The 22,914-nt window shown below is 44.1% G+C and overlaps 1 protein-coding gene across 4 annotated transcripts in view; it reads right to left on the bottom strand.

Moving 5' to 3' along the window:
- The window catches only part of Msra (methionine sulfoxide reductase A), a 335,755-nt gene that overhangs the window by 166,702 nt on the left and 146,139 nt on the right, over positions 1–22,914 (bottom strand). For all 4 annotated transcript variants that reach the window (XM_071610626.1, XM_071610625.1, XM_071610624.1 and 1 more), the window contains exon 3: positions 2,263–2,382. In XM_071610626.1, coding sequence (XP_071466727.1) covers positions 2,263–2,382 — 120 coding nt within the window. The remainder of the gene's footprint in view (positions 1–2,262; positions 2,383–22,914) is intronic.

Raw genomic sequence — 22,914 nt, 5'->3', positions numbered from 1 at the left:
TCTCCTCAGTCAGAAATCTATAATTAGATGGTTACCATAATTCCTCTAGCTGGGGACTTTATTTCTCCTTCCCTGATATTCCCAGGAATTTGAAGCCTCTACCATCCCGAGCCAGAGGAACCACTATCACAGCCTCTTGTTACCCCTTTTATGATCAGGATAACAACAACAAATTCAGGAGAAAGAAATCATCTCTCCTTTCATGTCTGGGTTAGACCCAGTAAGTACCTCTTTCCAATCAGGAGCAAGTTTCCATGGCAACCACACTTCCTGAAGCCACCGCTAACTTAGCAGGAGTGTTGGCATCACACTTTACTAGCCTCCACAGTTCCCGTCTCCACCCATCACCACAGACCTCTAATGCCAGCTATTTGCATGAACTGGATCTTAAAGGGTTTGGTTATTTCCTTTCTAAACATCAGAAGGTCAAAAAAATTCTTTGGTATTTTCCTACAGTGATCATTCAAACACACATTAATATATCTAAAACTGCAGAAGAGGGATAGACCTGAAAGAGGGGTTGTGACTTGGTGCAGGGAGTGTGTGGAGATGAATGGAGAAGGGCTGGCATGGAGCAGCAGACAGGAGATTTACACCATGACAATGGCGTAAACTTTGAGCTGAGAGCAAACCAAGTGGAAATTCCAGCCACTGAGCACCCTGGGTGAGGAACCTATCCTCCCTGAGCCTCAACACTCCCTCTGCAAAAGATGGAAATCAACAGGCCTCATGGGAGAACTGTCTGGAAAAATGAAAGACATAAAAAGTGCCTGGCACATAGTAGGAGTTCAACTCACTGTACCTGTCATGGTGTCACTAAGGTAGACGTGAACTGAGGGAGTCTGAGCAAACGATCAATCACACTATTCTGGCTGATCATCATCATTTTGCAAGATGAGGATAACAGCACAAGCAATGGACATTCTGGGGTTTTCTAAGCCACAGTTTCATCGTAGGATGATAAGTCATGCCTGGAACCACAGGAAGGAATCTATTCATTTTCATTCCTAAGACTTGAGAGGATACACCTGGGCAATCTCCCCAGTTCATCTGAATCTATTTATAGCTCTGCGTAAGCATTGGTTTAATTTTGAAACCAATGCTTACTTTAAAAGATAAAGCTGCTCGGGTACTCTTAAATTCCATTTGTGTCAATGTGTCAGACGGCAGACCTAGTTGGACCTTCCCAGTTGGGATAGGATATAAAATATTCTGTTAAAAAATGAGCCTTCATACTTCCTGAGCTGGCAAGAAATAAAAGGGAATTCATAAAGGCCAGAAACAAATCCAGAGAGGTAAGCTGGCACTGAACTAGAATGTTCCAAAGGGGGCATTTGCCTCTTCTCTGCAGAAAAGCGCATTTTTCTTTTCCTTTCTTCCCCCTCTCCTGTAAAGGGCCGGAGAGTAAACATCTCGGGCTCTTCAGACCATACAGTGTCTGTGGTCACCACATAACCCTACTATTGTGGCAGGAAAGTGTTCACAGATAACATGTTTTTAAAATTGGGCACTGCTGTGTTTCAACAAAACCTTATTTACATAATCACACAGGGAGCGGGCGTGGGCTGCGGGCTGCGGTTTGCGGATCCCTGCATGATAGTGTGGCTTTTCACCATTTTCCCTCCAGAAAACATGCCTTTCACATGAGCCATTTGAGCCATGAGGGGGGTCGTTGCACTGATTGCCCTGATCTCCTCACTTCCCTGTGTCCCTGAACCTTGCCTGGGCTGGTCTCTTGTCTCACACTGACCCTGGGCTAGACCATGGGACTTGCTTTGGCCAGTGGGACAACAGCAAGTGTGCCACAGTCAGAGAACGGGGCTCCTGCCCTCCTGCTGTTCCTGGGTTCTTGCATCCACCACTGTGTGGATTAGCCCTGTCCAGCGTGCCACACCCCCATCCCCATTAGGCAGCCAATAGCACCGACTGCCAGACGCAGCCAAGAGCGGCCAGTCCCAGCAGCCCACAGTGGACTGCAGCCCCGGAGAAAGAGCCTGGTGCTCCCAGCCCAGAGGGCACAGCAAGCTGGAAGCTACTGGGCTCTGGGTGGTTGACCAATAGCAAAGGCTAAATGATACCTCCCAGAGGAAGTTTGTTATCTTCTAAAAATGTAAAAGAAGCAAACAAGTATATTCACAGGGATAGTAAAGGGAAGCCCAAGGAAATATTAAACATAACTGCTATTTCCATGCTGAAGAGGCTCTCGTGCACCAGCAGGGACAGGCCTGTCCCTCCTAGTAACACACAGCGCAGTCCTCCTACCTGAGCAGACTTCCTTGTAAGTGGGGTTGGGAGTGTAGCCTCCTGCGAAGCCCACTTGAGTCGAATACACTCCCTTCAGGATCCAGAACTTCCTTTCGGCTCCCCAGAAACAGCCCATTCCTACAAAAAACAGAAGGTACAGGTTAATCCCCTTCCAAGGCGAGTGCCCAGTGCACTGCAGTGCCTATGGGCCAGGACACAGAGCTCGACTTTGTCTTGTAAAGAAGGAGGGGTTTTAACCTTTAAAAATAATTTCATTTAAAGTTGTTTGTAAAGATGTCTCTGTTTTCACTGTACAAAAACTCACAAAGCCTTAGATTTTAATGGAATCAGGTCATCTATACCCTTCCCAATGACACAGTAAAAGGATAACTATTTTATGAATATTTCCATACTCAATTCATAAATTAATAGAAATTCATTTAATGAACAGCTTTCTGGTCATATTTTTAAAATATTTTAACAAACAAGTGTAGCACTACATTGCTAATTTTAATGGAGAAACTTACAAAATCAACATAGATTGATGCAGTATTTCCAATGAACCATTTTGCATACGTGCTCAGTTTTTAAAAATTTTTAAAGTCGCTGTAAATTTGCATGTGATAAATCACTTATTACCCACATATCCAATCTTTTGAATTCTATTACTGAATATAATAAATGGAGGGGGACAGGGGGAAGGAAGGGAAGGAACAACCACAAACTCACTCACAAAAGTCCACTCCATTCAACAGGGAGCATCATGTTCTCCCAACAGGTACAGCTTCCTCAAACACCTGGTGGAACCAGGCCCAGCCCCAGGAGCACAAGCACAGCTACTGCATCATGTCCTTGGGTTACACACAGGGACTCCCATTTCTACCCTAAGCTTCTGGACTGCCCAGTACAACTGCTGTAACACGCCCATCTCTAGAAGTAGCAAGACAGATGCCTCACTCACACTGTACTCAGCTTTTTAAACTCACAAGTAACTAAGATGAACAACAGTTGGTAAGTTAATGTATGCCTCCTACTCCATAATCGCCAGATTTGATAGACTTAATGACAGAGCTGTAAGAAAATTTAGTTTGCTGACATTCTTGACACTCATTTAATATTCTATTTTAAAAATTCAAAGCAACAATAAATAGCCATAATATGATGTTCATGAAGCTATACATTATTCAAAAATATTCTACTTGCTAAAATGTGAGGGGAAATCTACCACCCAAAAATAGGTTAATAGTTTTAAAATATGATAGAGCCAAATAATTAAATTCAATGCAGTAAAAATTACTGTTGTGATAATGTTGCAACATGGAAATATGCATGTGATTATATCATAATTATCTAAGGCTAAATTAAAAAGGAAAAACACAATTATATGCATGTTTTTATTATAACTATAAAAATATTCACACCAAAATAGACTGGAAGGAATTGTACTGAAGTTATAACCATGAGAATATTACAGTGGTGAGAATGGAGAAATACTTTTTCATTTTTAAAGTTTTTCTGTGATACAGTTCTATCACTTTAAAAATGAAAGGTATATATTTTTTTAAAAAATTCAAAGAAATAATAGAAGCATATACATTACTTGAGTTACAAACTACTACAGCACTTCTCCTGTTTACAAGTGAATTATTTATTACTAGTGATTATAAATAAATGTTTTCTGAGTGTGTATTAAAATTGAGTATCCCCTGTCTCTGGCAAAAGGATTCAGCACAAATTTTACTTTGCTGTTCCCTGGGACGAGGGACTGGTGCTACAGAACCTCTGGAGGACAGGGAAACAGTGAGCTCGACACTACTGGACATCAGCAGCCTCAAAGCCACGCAGGAGCTGTGCAGGCGCCACACTGGAGGCACCCCGCCTGATGTTCAGGAGTCCATGGGGTTCAGTGAATAAAATATTTATATTGCACAATGACTCATAACAACAGTACCAAAGAGTGTCACATCTTTAACATTCTACATACAAGGGACATGACAGGCTTCAGTAGCCAGCCGACCAGATCTTGGTCTCCAATTCTCCCAGGTGCCTCTTGATGGTTCAGGCCATCTCTCTTCATGGTACCATAGTTCCCCCCACAATACAAACACACACACACACCTTATCTTAAGTTTTGCTTTCTGAGATTTCAATCTCCTTAGACAATTATGGTCTGAAAATATTGAATGAAAAACTCCAGAAATAAATAATTAAATTGCTTGCCATTCTGAGTAGTGTGATGAAATGTCACTGTCCTCTCTTTCCCACCTGACACATGAATCATCCCTTGGTTCAGCGTATCCACGTGGCGTGCACTACCTGCCTGTTAGTCACTCATTAACCATATCAGTTATCCGATTGGCTGTCATGGTATCACAGCACTTATATTCAAGAAACCCTATTCTTAGGCTGGGGTTGTAGCTCAGCGGTAGAGCGTTTGCCTAGCATGTGCAAGCTCCTGGGTTCGATCCTCAGCACCACATATAAATAAATAAAATAAAGGCAATGTGTCCAACTACAACTAAAAAACAAATATTTAAAAAAAGAAACCCTATTCTCCTTACTAATAGCCCCAAAGTACAAGGCTAGGAATGCCAGCAATTCAGATACGCCAACAAGAAGCCAGAAAGTACTGAATATATAATGTTCACTGCTATCTGCGGTTTCAGGCTCCACTGGGGGTTTTGTCAAAACTTAAAATATTCTTGACTGAACCAAACAAAACATTAGTTATAAGTAAAAAAGCAGTTCATCCTATTTTAATGTTTAGTAGGGATCAAGAAATGGCCTTGTTGCAGGGAGGACAACCAGACTCCCACTGGGCCAAGGCCTCCAAAGTGCCACCTGTGGCTGACAGAACTGGTGTGAGATCAATGGACACATATCTGGAGAGGCACTGACTTAGGACAGGGGTTGTCAGAACAACAACTCCTCCTGGAAGCAGTGTCTTATCTCGTGGCTTGCAGTATGGCAGAGCATTCAATTTGGGGGTTGAGTGTGAGAGCATGTGTGTTTAAACAAAGAAAACAAGCTTATTTATGGAAGAATTCCTCGTAACTTTCAATAATCAAAAGGAGTTTTGTCATCAAATAAAATACAGTATTCACTGTATTATTTTAAATACTCATATTTTAACCTATTGAAACACATTTCTGAAAGCACTATTAGGCAAACATCTTGTGACCACCATCCACAACCCTCCCCAAAGCAACTCCTATTGACTTTTATAGTAATTCCTTCCTGTGTCTCTTTATATTTTTATCATCTAAGAGTCCACCTCTGGCATTATATTAGTTTTTTTTTATTTTAAAATTTTGGTGCACTTTTAAGTCCTTTCTATTGACAAGTCCCACTTCAATTATTTTCCTTTTTATTTGTCGGCTAAAGAACGCAAGCTACTTGACCCGCATCACGATGTGCCTCAACTTGCTCCTGTCCTCAGAGGGCAACTTCCTGCGCTGGTTCTTTAGATGGGAAAAGGCATTTCAAGACCATGATGTGGGTACGACTGATGCTCACCACTGAATGACTACCCAGGGGAATCCCTGGGGACTATGCGCTAAAATTGACCATCGAGAGCTAGCCCAGTGGGTGCAGTCACAATCCATCATGGAAGAGAAGTTATACCCAGGATCACACGTGAGCAGGGCCAGAGGGCATAAGCAGGTTGTGTGAACAGGTAGCCAGCCTCCCCAGCATGTACTGGGGTGTGCCCACACAGTCCCTCACTCCATACCTGTGGCTGTATGGGGACTCTGTAAACCGGCTAAAGGACAAGGTAAAGGCCTTTTTGTTTTGTTTTGTTTTGTTTTGATTTGCTTTGTTTATGGCTCATTATGTGAGAGCGAGTCAAACGTACCTAACAGCCACACTGTGGGATCACTTAGGAGTGGCCAAGAAAGACAGTGGTAAGGGAAAACCCTTCCAATTGGTAGCCTTGAGGAGCACACAGTTACCCACCTGTGGAAGAGGTAGCCCACATTTAGTTCACACGTGGGCTCGTGGACAGTAACACATGGCTTGGTTGACTAGTCAGGGCAGAAACAAAAAAGTCCAGAAGATCAGGAACAAAGAACCCAGGATACACACAGGAGTGCGCGTCTGCAGCGTGAAGATCTTTGTACCACACATTAATGCTGACCAGAGTGCACCCACCATGACAGAGGCACTAGCCAACAAAGAATAGGCCAACATCCCTTGGCCAGCTTCTTCAGCCACCCTAGTACTGGCAATATGGACACAGGAGCAATGTGGCCATGTGCAAGAAATAGGCTTTACATGAGCCCAGAGCCTAGACCCCCTCTCACCAAGTCTCATCTAGCTGCTGCCACCACTAAACACCCAATACGATAGCAACAGAGATGGTCACCAGGCACCTTACATAGCACCATTTCTTAAGGGGATCGATCCACCACGAGGGGCCAAGGGGTGAGAGAACTCATGTATGTTCACGTAAGAGACAAGTACTCCTGGAATGGGTCTGCCTCTTCTGCCTTCAGGGGCCCGGCAACATACTATCAGGTTAGAGCAGGTGACTGACTTCATAGCATAGGGGACACATCTGTGGCTTGTGACACAGTTCCACCTATTCACTATACAGTGCACTACCCAGAAGCTGTTGTCTGGAAAAAGCACCAAGACATGGGGGTAGACCAACTCAGAGATGGCACTCTGAGGGTGTGTACCATCCTTCAGGACACAGGATAGGCCCTCCCCGAAAGACCCCAAAGACACTGGCACGCCATGCCACCCAGAAGACAACGCACGTGTTTTGAAAGCAAGGGGTGGAAACAAGATTAGTTGCTTTTACCATTCTCGGTGACCCACCGGGGGCTTTGTTCTTCCTGTCCCCACAACTCTTGGCTCTGTGGGGTTAGAGGACCTGACCCCCAAAGAGTGCACACAGCAAGAGCCCATCACAGTCATCTGCTACAGTTCTCATCTAGGCGCTCTGGGTGGAAAGAGCTTGCCGGGTGTCACTGACCCAGAGTGTAAGGGAGATTCCTGTTTTGCCATAGTTTTGCAAGGATTTGGTGTTACAAGTTATATACAATTTGCCAGTTGGCTGGGTTTTAAGTGGCATCTCATTGTGACTTTAATATAAACGTAGCTAATTAACAGTGAGGTCGAGGATCTTTACATGTTGTATATTGGCTATTTACATTTGCTCTTTCGTAAATTGCCTTTGTTCATTTTTCTATGAGGTTGCTATGTTTTTCATATTTGTTATAATTTCAATATGTTCTGAATACTATTTTTGCCCATTATTTATTTTCAGATATTGTATCTAATTTGCCTTTTTATCTTTGGTTATGATGCCTTCTTTCACACAGAAGTTTTCAGTTTTAATGTGGTTAAATTTCTATCTTTTCCTTTTTCACAGGTATTTTTTGTATCTTGCATAATAACTCCTTATATACATAAGGATTATAAAGACAATATCCTACATTTTCAGAAGCTTTAAAGTTTCATTCTTCATTTTAGGCTGCCAATCTATCTGGAAGTAATTCTGTATAGGGTATGAGGTTGGGATTGAATTTATTTTATTTATTTATTTATTTATTTATTTTTTGGTACCCGGGATTGAATTCAAGGGCACTTGACCACTGAGCCACACCCTCAGCCCTATTTTATATTTTATTGAGACAGGGTCTCACTGAGTTGCTTAGTGTCACACTGTTGCTGAACTGACTTTAAACTCACGATCCTCCTGCTTCAGCCTCCCAAGTTGCTGGGATTTCAGGCATGTGCCACCATGCCAGGCTCAATTTACTCTTTTATATGGATAACCAAATATTCCCCAAAGTGATAGTTATTAAATATTCCATTCTTCCTGCACTTCTCTCTAATGTCACCTCTATCGTACATCACTGAGTGGTCCTGTTCCTGGGACCTCTATTATGCCCCACTCATTTGTCTATTCCTACCCTGGTATACTTTACTGCTTTTCATTCATTCAACAACTACTCACAGTACAGTGCCTGCTATATACCAGAAGGTGTTCTAGGAACTTGGTACTCATGAGTGAACAAAACAGACAAGATCCTACCCTCTTGTAGGGCATACACTCTGGTGAGGAAGAGAAAAGAAATACTAAAAATAACAAATATGTAGATGATATAGTAATGAAAAGGTTAAAGAGAGCTATAAAAAATAAGGAGAGCAGAGTCAGATCAGGAATGATGGGAAGGATCAATTTTCAATAAGGTATTCAGGGTGGTCCTTTTAATAAGTGCAAACAAGTTGACAAATTGCTTAAATCTGTTTATATCTGAAAATGTTTATCCTTTGTCCTGTCAGTTGAGTTTAGCTGGGTATAAATTTCAAGATTTCATCAGTACTTTACAGGTGCTAGTCTACTGTGCTCCCATGTTGACTGAAGTCAAGTCTGCTGTGAGTCTAAATGTCATTTCTTGGTAGGCAATCTATCTTCATAGTTTTAATTTTTTTCATTATTCTTAATATTCTGGAGTTTAGTTTTGATATGGCTAGGTGTTATTACTTTTTATTTACCTTGCTTAGAGCTTAAAATGTACTTTCAATATGATCATTTGTGTCTTCCTTCCATTCTAGAAAATTCCCAGCTATTGTACCCTCAAATATGCTTCACCATCATTCCTGCCATTCTGTTTCCCTGGAATTCCTGAATATGCCAATCAATGAATCTCAAGTTATCCTTCATGTCTCTGTCTGCTGAAGAAAGGAAAGTAGGAAGGGAGGGAGGGGGGGAAGGAGGGAGACATTACTTGCTTCCCTATTTCAGTTGTCCCAGAACCATTCACTAGAAATATTCACCAAGCCCCTCATCAACTGGGTTCCATCTAAAAATCCACATATAGAATTGTTTCAAGAGTTATTTAATTTCAAATTTTATCATTTTTAATTTAGTTTGCTAATATTCCATTATAGTTTCTTCATTTATCTTCTGGAATATTCTAAACATACAGATTTTAAAATGCTTTTTAGTTTGTCCCCTAAAGTTAATTTCATTAGTAAACACATATTTCACTTACTGATATGGTTGGTTTCCCTCTTACTATTAGGTTACCTACAGGCACTGGAATTGGACTTGCAGGTTCATTTTAAGGAGCTGCACACACATGGGTGTGTCAGCCTGGGCAGAAAGCAGGAGGCCAGAAGCGCTTCAAGGGCACCTACATGACAGTCGTCACAATGTCCAGGGTTCTTGCTAAAGCAGCAGTTGCAACAAGAGACTGGGGGACCCAGAAGCCCTGAAGTGGAGCACCAGAGGGTCTCTTACACAATGTATCTAACTTGCACTTTAGAGAATATTTTATGCAAAGGTGATGCTGGCCTTTGGAAGACATAGATGCAATAAATTTACTTGCCACTACTACCACCTAAGAACCTCTGAAAGACACCCAATTCTGTAGGAAAAAAGTTTTAAATTGAAGGGGGTGTAAAGATTTAATAATACATAATTTAAACACCTAAAAGATTTAAAGAACAGATAAAATTACAACTGGGAGACTATCAGATTCACATCTTTGGCACTATCATTAAACATTCTTTATAAGGATGCTCCAGAAGTTCCTCTCTGGGGGAGGGTGCTGTTTGCCCCTTTAGAATTACCCTTAATTTTTGTCATTTCTCATAAACATTTGTATGTGGGATTTTTCATATTTGTGGGACTTAATTTATTTTCTTTTAAGATTTGTGATGCTCACATGAATTCCTTGGAAAGAACTTTTAAAAGACATCAAAATTTCATAAGTCCTTTTCCCAAAACACATTAACAGTGCCTTTTTGACCTAACTAGTAAAAATCTGTGATTGTGATTGCTAAAATGCTATTTTCTGAAAATGTCAGAGGCCAATGTCTGCCACTGTGGCCCCGGGAATGCAGCCCTCGGTATCTGCTGTGTCCTCATGGGCCTACTACGCAAACCGGCCAGGGCCCGCTCTCTACCAGCACGCCCCATGCTCTGCTAACTGGCAGACCCCTTTCTCCAGCTCTGCCTGCTGGGGACCTGCACAGAACAACCCTCAGATGGCAGATGGGGCGGGAAGAGCAGTCTGTGTTGTCAGAGTGGAAACCAACAGGGAGGCTGGGCTCCCACAGCAGCATGTGCGGCCACCACATGCTCCTGCAACACCATCCAAATGCTCCCTCTCCCAGCTCTTTCCCCAGGTTCAGGCTGCTCAAGGAGCACAGTCATGCTCACAGTGATTGGGAGCTTCCAGGGTTCCTTGCTAAAACAGCAGCTATAGGAGAAAGGTGGACCCCAGAAGACCGAAGTGGAGCCTAAGAGGAGTCTTCACAGATGTATCTAAGTTGCATTTTAGAGGGCTACAGCTGCCACTCGGATGCTAGAAACACAGAGAGGAAGCAGGAAAGACCCAGCAGCTCTGTGTCTAAGGTCGCATCCCCCCGCCCCCACATAACCTCAAAATTCCTGCCAGTTCGAGGAGCACAATCACTTTGCCTTTTTATGGTCCCGTAAAGCACACTTTAACTACTTTTTTCCATTTTCGAAGCAACATTTTTCTATGTAGTTGAAAATGGTTTCTTAAATTGAGACACATGGCCTCCACCACCCACCTAACAGAGCTCCTGAGTGTCGCCGGGACCTACACCAGGAAGCCTCCCTGGCACCATATTTCGGGACAGCTCATGCCAGATGGACAGCCAGAGGCATCCTCTGAGGTCTCTGTGGGTTTCACTGGCACCACCTCAGAGGAAAGCTGAGCCCCGTCCTGTCTTCTCTTTTTTGTCCCAACCTCAACTGCTTCCTTGCCTCATTCTCTCTGCTCCTTTCACCGGCTGGACGGTGACCACCGCACCCCACCAGCCTTCCCTGCTCAGCTCAATTCCATTGCAAATGCCCTCCACCATCTTCTAGGTCCACCTTCGCCACACACACACTCAGAGGTGTCACTTTCTCTTCTTTAAGACCACGGATAGGTAATATGCAAGAATTTTGAAAATAATAAATTTTGATCCAACGATTCTACTTCTAAAAAGAAGCTGCAAGAAAATATTCTATAAATACCAATTTTTAGGAATGTTTCTAATCTGAAACAACTCAAAATTTCAGTATTAGAGAAAGCACTTAAAAGTATTTAATAGATGATGCTGTACCCACAATTTGAAGTAGACTATTACATATTCATTTTTCTGACATTATTTAATTACGTGTAAAAGTGTTTAAAAGATGACATTAAGGAGGAGAAAGCATGCCGGGCACAGTAGCACACACCTGTAATCCCAGCAGCTCAGGAGGCTGAGGCAGGAGGACCGTGAGTTCAAAGCCAGCCTCAGCAACTTAGCAAGGCCCTAAGCAATTCAGTGAGACCGTCTCTAAATAAAATAGATGTATATGTAATGTATATATATTGAAAAATGGATCCAAGGGAAATAAACCAAAGGTTTTCATTGTCTTCTTTATATTCTTCAGTATTTTCCAAATTTCTACAAGTATGTATCATCTGTTGTACTCAAAGGAAGTTATTTAAAAAGTTTATATGGCAGGGCACAGTGGAGCACACTTATAATCCCAGTGGCTCAGGAGGCTGAGGCAGAAGGATCAAGAGTTCAAAGCCAGCCTCAGCAACTTAGGGAGGTCCCAAACAACAACTTAGTGAGACCCTGTCCAATTAAAAAAAAGTAGGGGAACTAGTGATGTGGCTCTGTAGTTAAGTGCCCCTGGGTTCAATCTCCAAAAATTGATTGGTTCAATCCAAAAAAAAAGTTTATATGACTTGAGATTGATAGCTTAGAGGGAAATCAAATAAATACAATGTTGCTATAATAGTTACCTCCAGTTGCTCTGTGCATTTTTATGTATCTGCCAAATGGTCTCTAATCAGCCGGGGTCACTTTTCTAACCATCAAAATTGAAGTTCTAAGACCCACAGCCCATCCTTGGCCACACTGGATCCCTTTCCCATGACTACCCTCCAGCTCATCACAACGATCCACAATGTGCATCCTCCACCTTCTGCCCACCCGCACAGAACAATATCAGATCTCATGTTCTTCTGTTAATGTTTCCAGAATCCAAGCTGATACACAGTCTCTCTTCTTGAACCCCAAAGCATGTCCAAGGCCTCTTCACTCAGGTATTTATGCAATCATTCCTATGAGTGATTATGGGATTCCTTGGAAGCCCCTCTGTCCCTCTGCCACCTGACATGGTCCTTTTATATCTAAGACTTGGGGTAAAGAGGTCTGTTGAACCGGAAATCTGTGAAAATTTAACAGACCTTTCTTTTGAGGGAGGGGTATTGAACCCAGAGGCACTTTACCACTGAGCCACGTCCCCAGCCATATTTATTTTTTTTATTTTGAGTCAGAGTCTCACCAAGTTGTTCAGAGCTTCATTTAGTTGCTGAGGCTGCCTTGAACTTGTGATCCTCCTGCCTCAGCCCCACATTGCTGGGTTTACAGACACACCTCACACGCCTGGCTTAACAAACCATCTTTATCCTTAAGATGGAGTCCACAGTGGAGGGACGCCTGGAAACCAAACAGGGTTGTGTGGAGAGCTCAGCCCCTCCCTGGAGGCTTCGCACATGCAGACCCAAGGACCATGTGGGGAAAATGTTGTTCTGAACACAGAATTAAAAACAGCTCGCATTCCGCCTGTCCTTTCCTCTTCTGAGTTTCTGGGGCGTCCTGATGTGGATTCAGAAGTACCAAGCAAGCAGCACTGCAGTCAGCCCCGGGGCTGAAGCGCACCCGCCCTGGCGACCTCAGGAGAGCACCCATGTGCCCTAAACCTATTTCCTCTGCATGAGCTCACAGAGTCCTCGGGGCACTGGGAGAACACCAGCAAAGTGTCAAGCACACAGCAGGTAGTCAGTAAGTGCTGGTTTCCGCTGTTCCTTGTGTTCCCGTGTGCTCCACCTCTGGGCTACTTCTGAACCCAGATCCTTTCCTCACATATCTGCCTTCTCACTGCCTCTGCCCAATGTCACCAGCCAGGTGTCTTTTGCCCCAAACCTGCAAAGAATGCTGGTGTCAGCCAGGGCACTAGAGTTGAGTGTCACTGGGTGACACGCAGGGATGTCTGAAGTTTCAATTTGCCTCTAGAAAATGAGTGAAATGAAATTATTGCCAACATTCAGTTTGACCATCAAGTGATCATCCGATGCTCTGTGCAGCCCTGGGAACTGAAGACTCTTTTCCTTTTTCATTCTCAACTTCAGTTGTGACTCTGTAATTGTCAAAGTGAGCAAATAAATTTTTTCCTACAAACAGTAAATAACCTCGAATCCTTCTCCTCATCTGGCAGGGAAGAGGGGAAGGGGAAGGGATAGAGGAGGCTCTCTGGGAGCACCTGTCGCCCTGCGTCTCTGTACGCACGGGCCCCCTAACCCTACAAGGATGACCTCATCACCCCACTTCCAGGAAGAGAAAATGGAGATTGGAAGAGGTTAGGTCCCTTCCCAAGGACACAGAACCAAGGCACCCCGAGTCACCCCAGCAGGCCTGGCTGCAAGCTGAGGTTCCCACACCACGCTTGCGTCTGTGGGGACTGAGGAACAGCCTCCCTGGCTCCTTGCACAGACCCGGGGACTCAGGGAACAGAACCCAGCCTGTGTGGCCCTCGGAAGGAGCATGGCCTTCACTGGCTGTAACTGAAGCCCACGTGGAGGGCCAGCACCGACGCCCTGCTCCACGCACGGCACATGTCCAGGGTGCTCCTTCCCCAGAGCCCTGTCCTTTATACAGGACAGGGTGACACAAGATGAGAGCTCTGCCCAGAGTGACAGACTGGCACTCAGATTCAGCCACAGCTGGACAGCATGGCCTTTCAAGGGAGGCGGCTGGACAGAGAGCAATGGCCTGGGTACACCCAAGGGGCAACTCGGCAGGCTGGAGAGCAAGGGGCGGCAGGCCCTGAGACAGGCAGCCACAGAGCCGAGTGTGGCCCAGGCAAGTCTCTGCCTGTCCACGTCCAGCAGGGGCAGGGTTCACCGCCGGACCTCGGCTCCAAAATGCCAGAAAATGAACATGCGGTCAAAACGGGAAGTCTCCATCCAGCTTCCCGCCAGCTCTGCATGAAACAAGCCCATATCAGGTCGAGCGCCCCCAGCCACCTTCCTCCCACTAGTCTTGCTTGAAAACTACAGAATTTAAAAACACTTCCTGCTAATATGAGAAATCATATAGCAATTAGGGTCTGATTGATATTCTCAATATTTGATGACAACTAATTACTCTGTGTCCACATCAGTGCCTAGTGCTGCTTTAATTTGATTAAGCATTCCTTTGGTCTTTCCCTAATTTAAAACGTGCCCATGTATGCACGGGCACGTGCCACTGTGACTTTGCACTGATTAATCCAGTTCCAGGGTCTTTACACACACTGCAGGAGCTCAGCCGTCCCCCGGGAAGGTTCTCTCAAGAGCACGAGGTCCCCTTCACCAGCAGGTTCAAGAAACAACTCCAAGATCAGAGGGGCCCTTCCCTCTCAGCTCACTTAGGTGCCCATGGAGCTCAAAGTTCCTGTCACACCACGGCAGGCGGCTGTCCAGTCACTACCCTGCACCTGCAGAAGGAGCCCAGGCCTCCTCCAGGATCGCTAGAAAGGACAGCTGGAAAGTTCTTCCGACGTTGAGCCCAAGCCCTGGCGGGTTCCCCCTTCACTTGGCTCCCCTCCTTGAGGTCACAAAGGATGAAACTGGACCAAGTCGGCCCCTCTTCCTCACAAGAACCCACTGGACCTGTGGCCCTGTGAGGACGGCTCTGGGAACTCCAGGACCTCCCCTCCGCCAAGCTGGACACAACAAGTCTCCATTCCTATGAGGGATTATGGGCTCCTCATTAGACACCCTTTGGGGTCTGCTTGTCACTTGCTCACCTCAGAATGTATCACTGAGAGTCTGCAGCCCTTAAAGGACCCTGGGCAAGGACAAAGCTGGAGGCATCACAATACCTAGCTCCCAAGCACACCAAAGTCACAGTGGCCTCACAGCGTGGCACAGACCAACCAGCAGAACACAGACCAGAAATCAATTCATGCATTACACACAACTGGCTTTTGACCAAGGAGCCAACAGTGAATAGTGGGGAAATAATGTCCTCTTCAATAAATAGTTCTATAACCCATACACAGAAGAACAGAATCAGACCCCGATCTCACCATATAAAAATCAATTCAAAATGGATCAAAGACAAATGAAGACTCAAAACTATGACCAGAAGAAAACATACTGGAAATGTTTTGGGATGTTGGTATCAGCAAAGATGTTTTGGGGAAAAAACTTCAAAAACAGAGGCAAAAATAAATGGGGTTATATCAAATTAAACCACTTCTGCACAGCAAAGGCGTGAAAGACAACTTGCAGAACTGGATAAAACATTTGCAAAGTATTCATCATCTGATAAGGGATTAATATTCAGAAGAAATAGAGAACTCCACTCCACAGCAATAATAATAGTAATAGTAATAGTAATGATAATCTGATGTTAAAATGGCACAGGATCTGAATTAACATTTTCAAAAGATGACATACAAATGACCAACAAGTACATAAAAAAGTGCCCAACATCAGGGCTGGAGTTGTGGCTCAATGGCAAAGCACTTGCCTAGCACATGTGAGGCGCTGGGTCCGATCCTCAGCACCATATATAAATAAATAAAATAAAGGTATTATGTCCATCTACAACATTTTTTTTAAAAAGTGCCCAACACCACCAATCATTAGGTAAGCAGAAATCAAAACCACAATGAGATATCATCTCATCCTAGTTACAATGGCTATAATCAAAAACCCAAAAAGTAAATACTGGTGATGGTGCCGACAAAGGAAAACTGGTATCCACTGTCTGTGAGAGTGCATATTAGTGCCACCATCATGAAAACAGTACGGAGATCCCTCAAAAACTTAAAAATTGAACTACCATGTGATCTAGCAGTCTTTCTTCTGTGTGTGTGTGTGTGTGTGTGTGTATATATATATGTGTGTGTATATATATATATATATATATATATATATATATATCTGAAGGAAATGAAATAGTGTATCCAAGAAATACTGTATTGCCATGTTCCCTGCAGTACTAGTCCCAATAGCCAAGATATGGAGTCAGCCCAAGTGTCCATCAGTGGATAAATGGAGAAAGAAAACGTGAGCTCCATCATGTCAGCCTAGGAGCCAACTTCCCTAACAAGACTCCTGAAGCACAAGAAGTAAAATCAAGAATCAAAAGGGATGACGTCAACTAAAAAGCTTCTTCACAGCAAAGGAAACAATCAAGAACATGAAGAGAGAGCCTACAGAAGGGGAGAAAATCTTTGCCACCTGCACCTCAGAGCATTAATCTCTAGGATATATAAAGAACTCAAAAAAAAAAAAAACAAACAATCAATAAATGGGCAAGGGAATTGAACAGACACTTCATAGAAGAAAAAATACAATCGGCCAACAAATATATGGGAAATTTTTCAATATGTCTAGCAATTAGAGAAATGCAAATTAAAACTACACTGAGATTTCATCTCACTCCAGTTAGAAGGGCAATTATCAAGAATACAAGTAACAATAAATGTTGGCCAGGATGTGGGGGAAAATGTACACTCACACATTGCTGGTGGGACTGCAAATTGGTGCAACCACTCTGAAAAGCAGTATGGAAATTCCTTAGAAAACTTGGAATAGAACCACCATTTGACCCAGCTATCCCATTCCTCAGTTTATACCCAAAGGACTTAAAGTCAGCATACTACAGTAATGCAGCCACATCAATATTACAGCAACTCAATTCCCAAATTGCCCCAATTAAAATCCCTTAAACAAATGAATGGATAAAGAAAATATGGTATATATGAACAAATGAAGAAGAATGAAATTATGGCATTTTCCAGTAAATGGATGGATCTGGAGATCATCATGCTAAGTGAAATAAGCCAATCTCAAAAAACCAAAGGCCAAATGTTCTTTCTGATATTCAGATATGGACTCACAATAGGCAGTGGCGGGGGGGGGGGGGGAGTGGAGGTTCACTGGATTGGATGGGAGCGTCACGGGAAAGGAGAGGGATTGGGATGGGAAAGACAGTACAATTAATTAGACATCACTTTCCTTATATTCATATATGAATGCATGACCAGTATAACCACATCATGCACAACCACGAAAAATGGGAAGTTTTACTCCATGTATATATGTTATGTCAAAATACATTCTACTGTCATACATAACTAAAAAGAAGACATTAAAATTTTTTAAAAATGTGGTTTAGGTACACAATGGAATACTACTCAGCCATAAACAAAATGAAATTCTGTCATTTATAGCAACGTGGGTAAGCCTGGAGGATGTTATGTTAAGTGAAATAAGCCAGGCACAGAAAGGCAAATATTATTTTCACCTGTGGCACTAAAAAAGTTGAGCTCATAGAAGTAGAGAGTACAACGGTGGTTACCAGAGACTGGGAAGGGAAGCAGGAGGGGGACTGAGAGAAGTTGGCCCGTGGGTGTGGAGTTGCACTTGGGAGGAAGGAGTGTGTGATGGTGTTGGAATGTTATTCACCTAAGGACTACTCGGAAACCAGGCTGCAGGCTACCTACCACAGAGGGGAAAGGTCATTCACTGTAAAGAGCTTGGCCCCATCACAATGCCAACCCTCAGAAGATTCCAGAAGGCCCCTGTGATGTCCTCCGAAAGTCCCTATGCAGGTTTTTACTCCTCTAATCAAATATTCTTTTCTTCAAGTTAAAATTTTCAAACTACTTGTTGATTGTTTGTATGTCCTCCTCTGAGAAGTGTCTGTTCAGGTCCTTGGCCCATTTGTTGATTGGGTTATTTGTTATCTTATTGTTTAATTTTTTGAGTTCTTTGTATACTCTGGATTTTAGGGCTCTATCTGAAGTGTGAGGAGTAAAAATTTGTTCCCAGGATGTAGGCTCCCTATTTACCTCTCATTGTTTCTCTTGCTGAGAAAAAACTTTTTAGTTTGAGTAAGTCCCATTTGTTGATTCTTGTTTTTAACTCTTGTGCTATGAGTGTCCTATTAAGGAATTTTGAGCCCGACCCCACAATATGTAGATCGGAGCCAACTTTTTCTTCTATCAGACACAGAGTCTCTGTTTTGATATCAAGCTCCTTGATCCCTTTTGAGTTAACTTTTGTGCATGGCAAGAGAAAGGGATTCAGTTTCATTTTGCTGCATATGGATTTCCAGTTTTCCCAGCACCATTTGTTGAAGATGCTTTCCTTCCTCCATTGCATGCTTTTAGCCCCTTTGTCAAAAATAAGATAGTAGTAATTTTGTGGATTGGTTTCTGTGTCCTCTATTCTGTACCATTGGTCCACCCGCCTATTTTGGTACCAGTACTATGCTGTTTTTGTTACTATTGCTCTGTAGTATAGTTTGAAGTCTGGTATCGCTATACTGCCTGATTCACTCTTCCTGCTTAGAATTGCTTTCGCTATTCTGGGTCTTTTATTTTTCCATATGAATTTCATGATTGCTTTCTCTATTTCTACAAGAAATGCCGTTGGGATTTTGATTGGCATTGCGTTAAACCTATAGAGAACTTTTTGTAAAATCACCATTTTGATGATGTTAGTTCTGCCTATCCATGAACAGGATATATTTTTCCATCTTTTAAGGTCTTCTTCTATTTCTCTCTTTAGGGTTCTGTAGTTTTCATTGTATAAATCTTTCACCTCTTTTGTTAGGTTGATTCCCAAGTTTTTTTTTTCTTTTTTGAGGATATTATGAATGGGGTGGTTGTCCTCATTTCCATTTCAGAAGATTTGTCGCTGATATACAGGAATGCCTTTGATTTATCTCTAGCAGTCAGAGAAATGCAAATCAAAACCACCCTAAGATACCATCTCACTCCAGTAAGATTGGCAGCCATTATGAAGTCAAACAACAACAAGTGCTGGCGAGGATATGGGGAAAAGGGTACACTTGTACATTGCTGGTGGGACAGCAAATTGGTGCGGCCAATTTGGAAAGCAGTATGGAGATTCCTGGGAAAGCTGGGAATGGAACCACCATTTGACCCAGCTATTCCCCTTCTCGGACTATTCCCTAAAGACCTTAAAAGAGCGTACTATAGGGATACTGCTACACCAATGTTCATAGCAGCACAATTCACAATAGCTAGACTGTGGAACCAACCTAGAAGCCCTTCAATAGATGAATGGATAAAAAAAAATGTGGCATTTATATACAATGGAGTATTACTCAGCACTAAAAAATGACAAAATCATGGCATTTGCAGGGAAATGGATGGCACTAGGGCAGATTATGCTAAGTGGAGCTAGCCTAAGAAACAAATGCCAAATGTCTTCTTTGATATAAGGAGAGCAACTAAGAACAGAGCAGGGAGGAAGAGCATGAGAAGATCACCATTAAACAGGGATGAGAGGTGGGAGTGAAAGGGAGAGAGAAGGGAAATTGCATGGAAAGGGAAGAAGACCCTCATACATATGGCAGTATGTAAAAACGTGGATGTGAAACTGATGTGATTCTGCAATCTGTATACGGGGAAACATGGGAGTTCATAACCCACTTGAATCAAATGTATGAAATATGTCAAGAGCTTTGTAATGTTTTGAACAACTAATAAAAGTTTAATTGAAACTTAGAAAAAAATTTCAAACTATTTCTTACTCAACCGTGTATACATTAAGTCACTGAATTACAAGGACTTTTCTCCTGTTGCCAATATGCAGAACATGCTCATTCACTCATCTCACAAGATATTTAGAGGAAGGGGCTGATTTGAGAGTATGGAAGACAAAATCCAGAACCTTTCAGCAAAATGTTTACAAGACAGGAAGAGGAGACCACCCACTCAGAATGCAGGCACAGTGCAAGGTGGGAGCCCTTACCTGATGAACAGAGGCACAAGGAGGGGCGGGGGAGGTCACTGAGAGCTGACAGATGGGCAGGCTGCAGCCAAGGACAGGAAGGGTGTGGAGTGGCTAAGGAGGTCCGCCACAGGGGGGCTGGGAAGCAGTATCCCCGGGGGCAGGCGGAGCAGCAGTGCTGTCTCTAGAGACAAAGATGTCCCAGCAAGGGAAGGACCTGACCACAGCCGAACTCTGGGAAGCCCCTCTGGGGGAAATCATGGGATTTCTCAAAGATGACAGATTGGCAAAGGGACTCAGCTCCTTCACAGGACTCCATGCCCATACCACCTGGCCTAGGCCACCACCTCTCACCCTTTAAGACTGAGCCCCTCCCCCCTAGGGAAAGGGACCCACTCTTGTGATACCTCTGGCTACTGGTGACGAGTCCTGCTCCCTCACAGGTTGAAGTATAACATTGGAGAAGCACGCCGAGGCAAGCATATAAAGCAGGGTTTGTTTAAAAAGGGGTGACAGACTTCTCCCGGGAGGCAGAAGGGGGCCAGTTGGTGTCCTGGTCTCCCAAGAGGCCAGGCGTTCTGCCTTTCTGTGTGTCCTGGGCTTCCTGCGTTCTCCTGCCCCCTTCTCTGTCTCTTTACTGTGTATGTGGGGTGCCCAGAAGGCGACAGGCAGATGGGCTGGAGGGGCCAAGCAGGAAGGGGCATAATCAACAACTCCCTGCACCTTAGGCACAGGTTTGAGCAGGGGCAGGTTATCTTGATAAGGGTGGAGGAAGGGCTCTGAAGGCATGCCCATTTCAATCCCTCCATGCTCTGGATTGACCCTGGCCTCTCTGCCTGTCTAATCTGGCTTCACCTGTAGGGCGGGGGTTATTTTGTGTCTGGGCTGGTGATCACTGAGCTGTGGTGTAGACGGAGACCAAGGTCTTCTGTGAACAAGGAGCACACAGCTCTGGGGAAAGTGTCAGGGGTGTGTGGGCCCCAGTGGTGCCTCCAGCCCAGTCTCTCCACGCCTGTCCACCCACACCACGCTGCACCCCGAAGCCTGGGTCATCTTTCTGAAACTCACTGTGTTCTTCCCACTTCCGTGGCTCTTGCTGCTCTTAGGATACAGTGTATTTCCTTAAGCTGGCTCCCAGCTGGCCGGGTGGGGCGGCCTTCTCTGGTGATGATCCAGGCTGCAGACTGGAATGATCTGCCTGGACACAAGTTAGCTAGAAGCAGAGCTGGGGCTCAAGCCGAGCTTTCATTCCAGCACACTGTCACCATGGAACCAGAGAAGGAGGACAGTTCATCCTAAAAGGAACCCAGTGGGGAAGTAGGGGGGGGTGGTCCTGGAGCGAGACGACCTTCTTGTCTTGTGTTCACCTTCCTCCCCACCCAGAGCATTCTGTTCCCCGATCCTGATTTGATCCCCGCCTCCGACCCTCCAGACCTGTCATTCACCTTGACTCCCCCAACAGTTTTTCATCCAACTTGTGGTCACTATTCCCTCAAATCTATCTTGTGTCCCAGTTACTTTCTAGCTCCTTCTGATGCTCCGTCACAGGTGTATCGGGCCACCTGACATTCATCATCTCACAGTCATTGAGCTCTGTTCACTTTTCAAGAACATTTTTCCTCTGTGTGCTCCAGCTTGGGAAAGTTCCACTGAGCTGCCTTCGAATTCACTGACCCTGTCTCCTGCAGCGTCCAGACGAGGCGCCTCCTAGGTCCACTCAAACGTTATTTTCAGATGCTATATTTTACAATCTTGGAATTGTCATTTTATTTTCTTTTATAGTTTTCATTTCTTTGTCAATATTTCCCCACCTCTTCACCATCTTTTCCTGCAGACCCTTTCACATACTTATGACAGGGTTTAAGTCCCCGTCTGCCGATTCCAACACCTGACTGGTTCATCTCTGGGCCTGCTTCTCTTGGCTATTTTCCTTTAATCATTAATCACATTTTCTTGTTTCTTTGCATCTGATGATTTCTGTTGTATGATAAACACTGTGGATGATCCAGTAGAAGTTGGGTTTGTTTTTTTCCTCTGAAGAATGTTCAATTTTTTTTTTTCTGGCAAACATTTTAATTTCTGGTGGGCTACCTTGATTCTTAGGAATCTCAGTTTTAAATTAAATTTAAATTAAATTAAATTTAAATACAGTGGCTTCATTTGGTTTTCTTCCTCAGCCCTAGGATGCAGCCTTCGCCCCGGGCCCACCCCTGAGACCCAGCCCCTCTGAAAGAGGCCTAACATCTCTACAAGTCTCTGAACCCCGTTCCATTTAGGACTGGGCACTCACCCTGTAGGGCCCAGGTCAGAGTCACCTGGGATTCACACAGAGCCCCTGGGCTCTCCCTCCGGAGCTCCTGCGTTCTAGAAGGCTTCCTATTGATTTCCAGCTACCCAAGTAGCCTGCCATTCGGCCACTTTCTATGCGCGGTCTTTTGCTAAGCAGCTGTGAACCTAGTGCTGCCACCAAGGGACCCACTGGCCAATGTGTTTCCCTGCCTCTCCAAGGGCTGGGTCCCCTTGGGGTTCTGCCAGAAAGCAACATCTGGCCACTCTCCAGCTCCTTCATGCAACTCAAACCATCTCTTAAAACTTGGTCCAGAAGTGAGATTACTAGAAGCTGGAAGTTTCAAAACATAACCAAGGTCAGAACACATTTGTTAGGACTAAAACAGACTAACACATCTATTAGGACCTGGCTGAGCACAGGTACCTGATGTTCCTGTTCACAGTGGCCATGGGTGGAGGAGTTAAAAGATCCATGACATGCTGACTTACCTCACAGATCAATTTCAGACTCCTTTCGCCACTGGTTTCCCACTCTCAGCCCAGCCCAACATGCCCTGACCTGTCTCCGCTGCCCCGGGTAGGG

Source organism: Marmota flaviventris, chromosome 3 (genome assembly GCF_047511675.1).
Source record: "Marmota flaviventris isolate mMarFla1 chromosome 3, mMarFla1.hap1, whole genome shotgun sequence".
In the NCBI taxonomy this organism is placed as follows: domain Eukaryota; kingdom Metazoa; phylum Chordata; class Mammalia; order Rodentia; family Sciuridae; genus Marmota; species Marmota flaviventris.
This window is presented reverse-complemented; position numbering and strand designations above follow the sequence as displayed.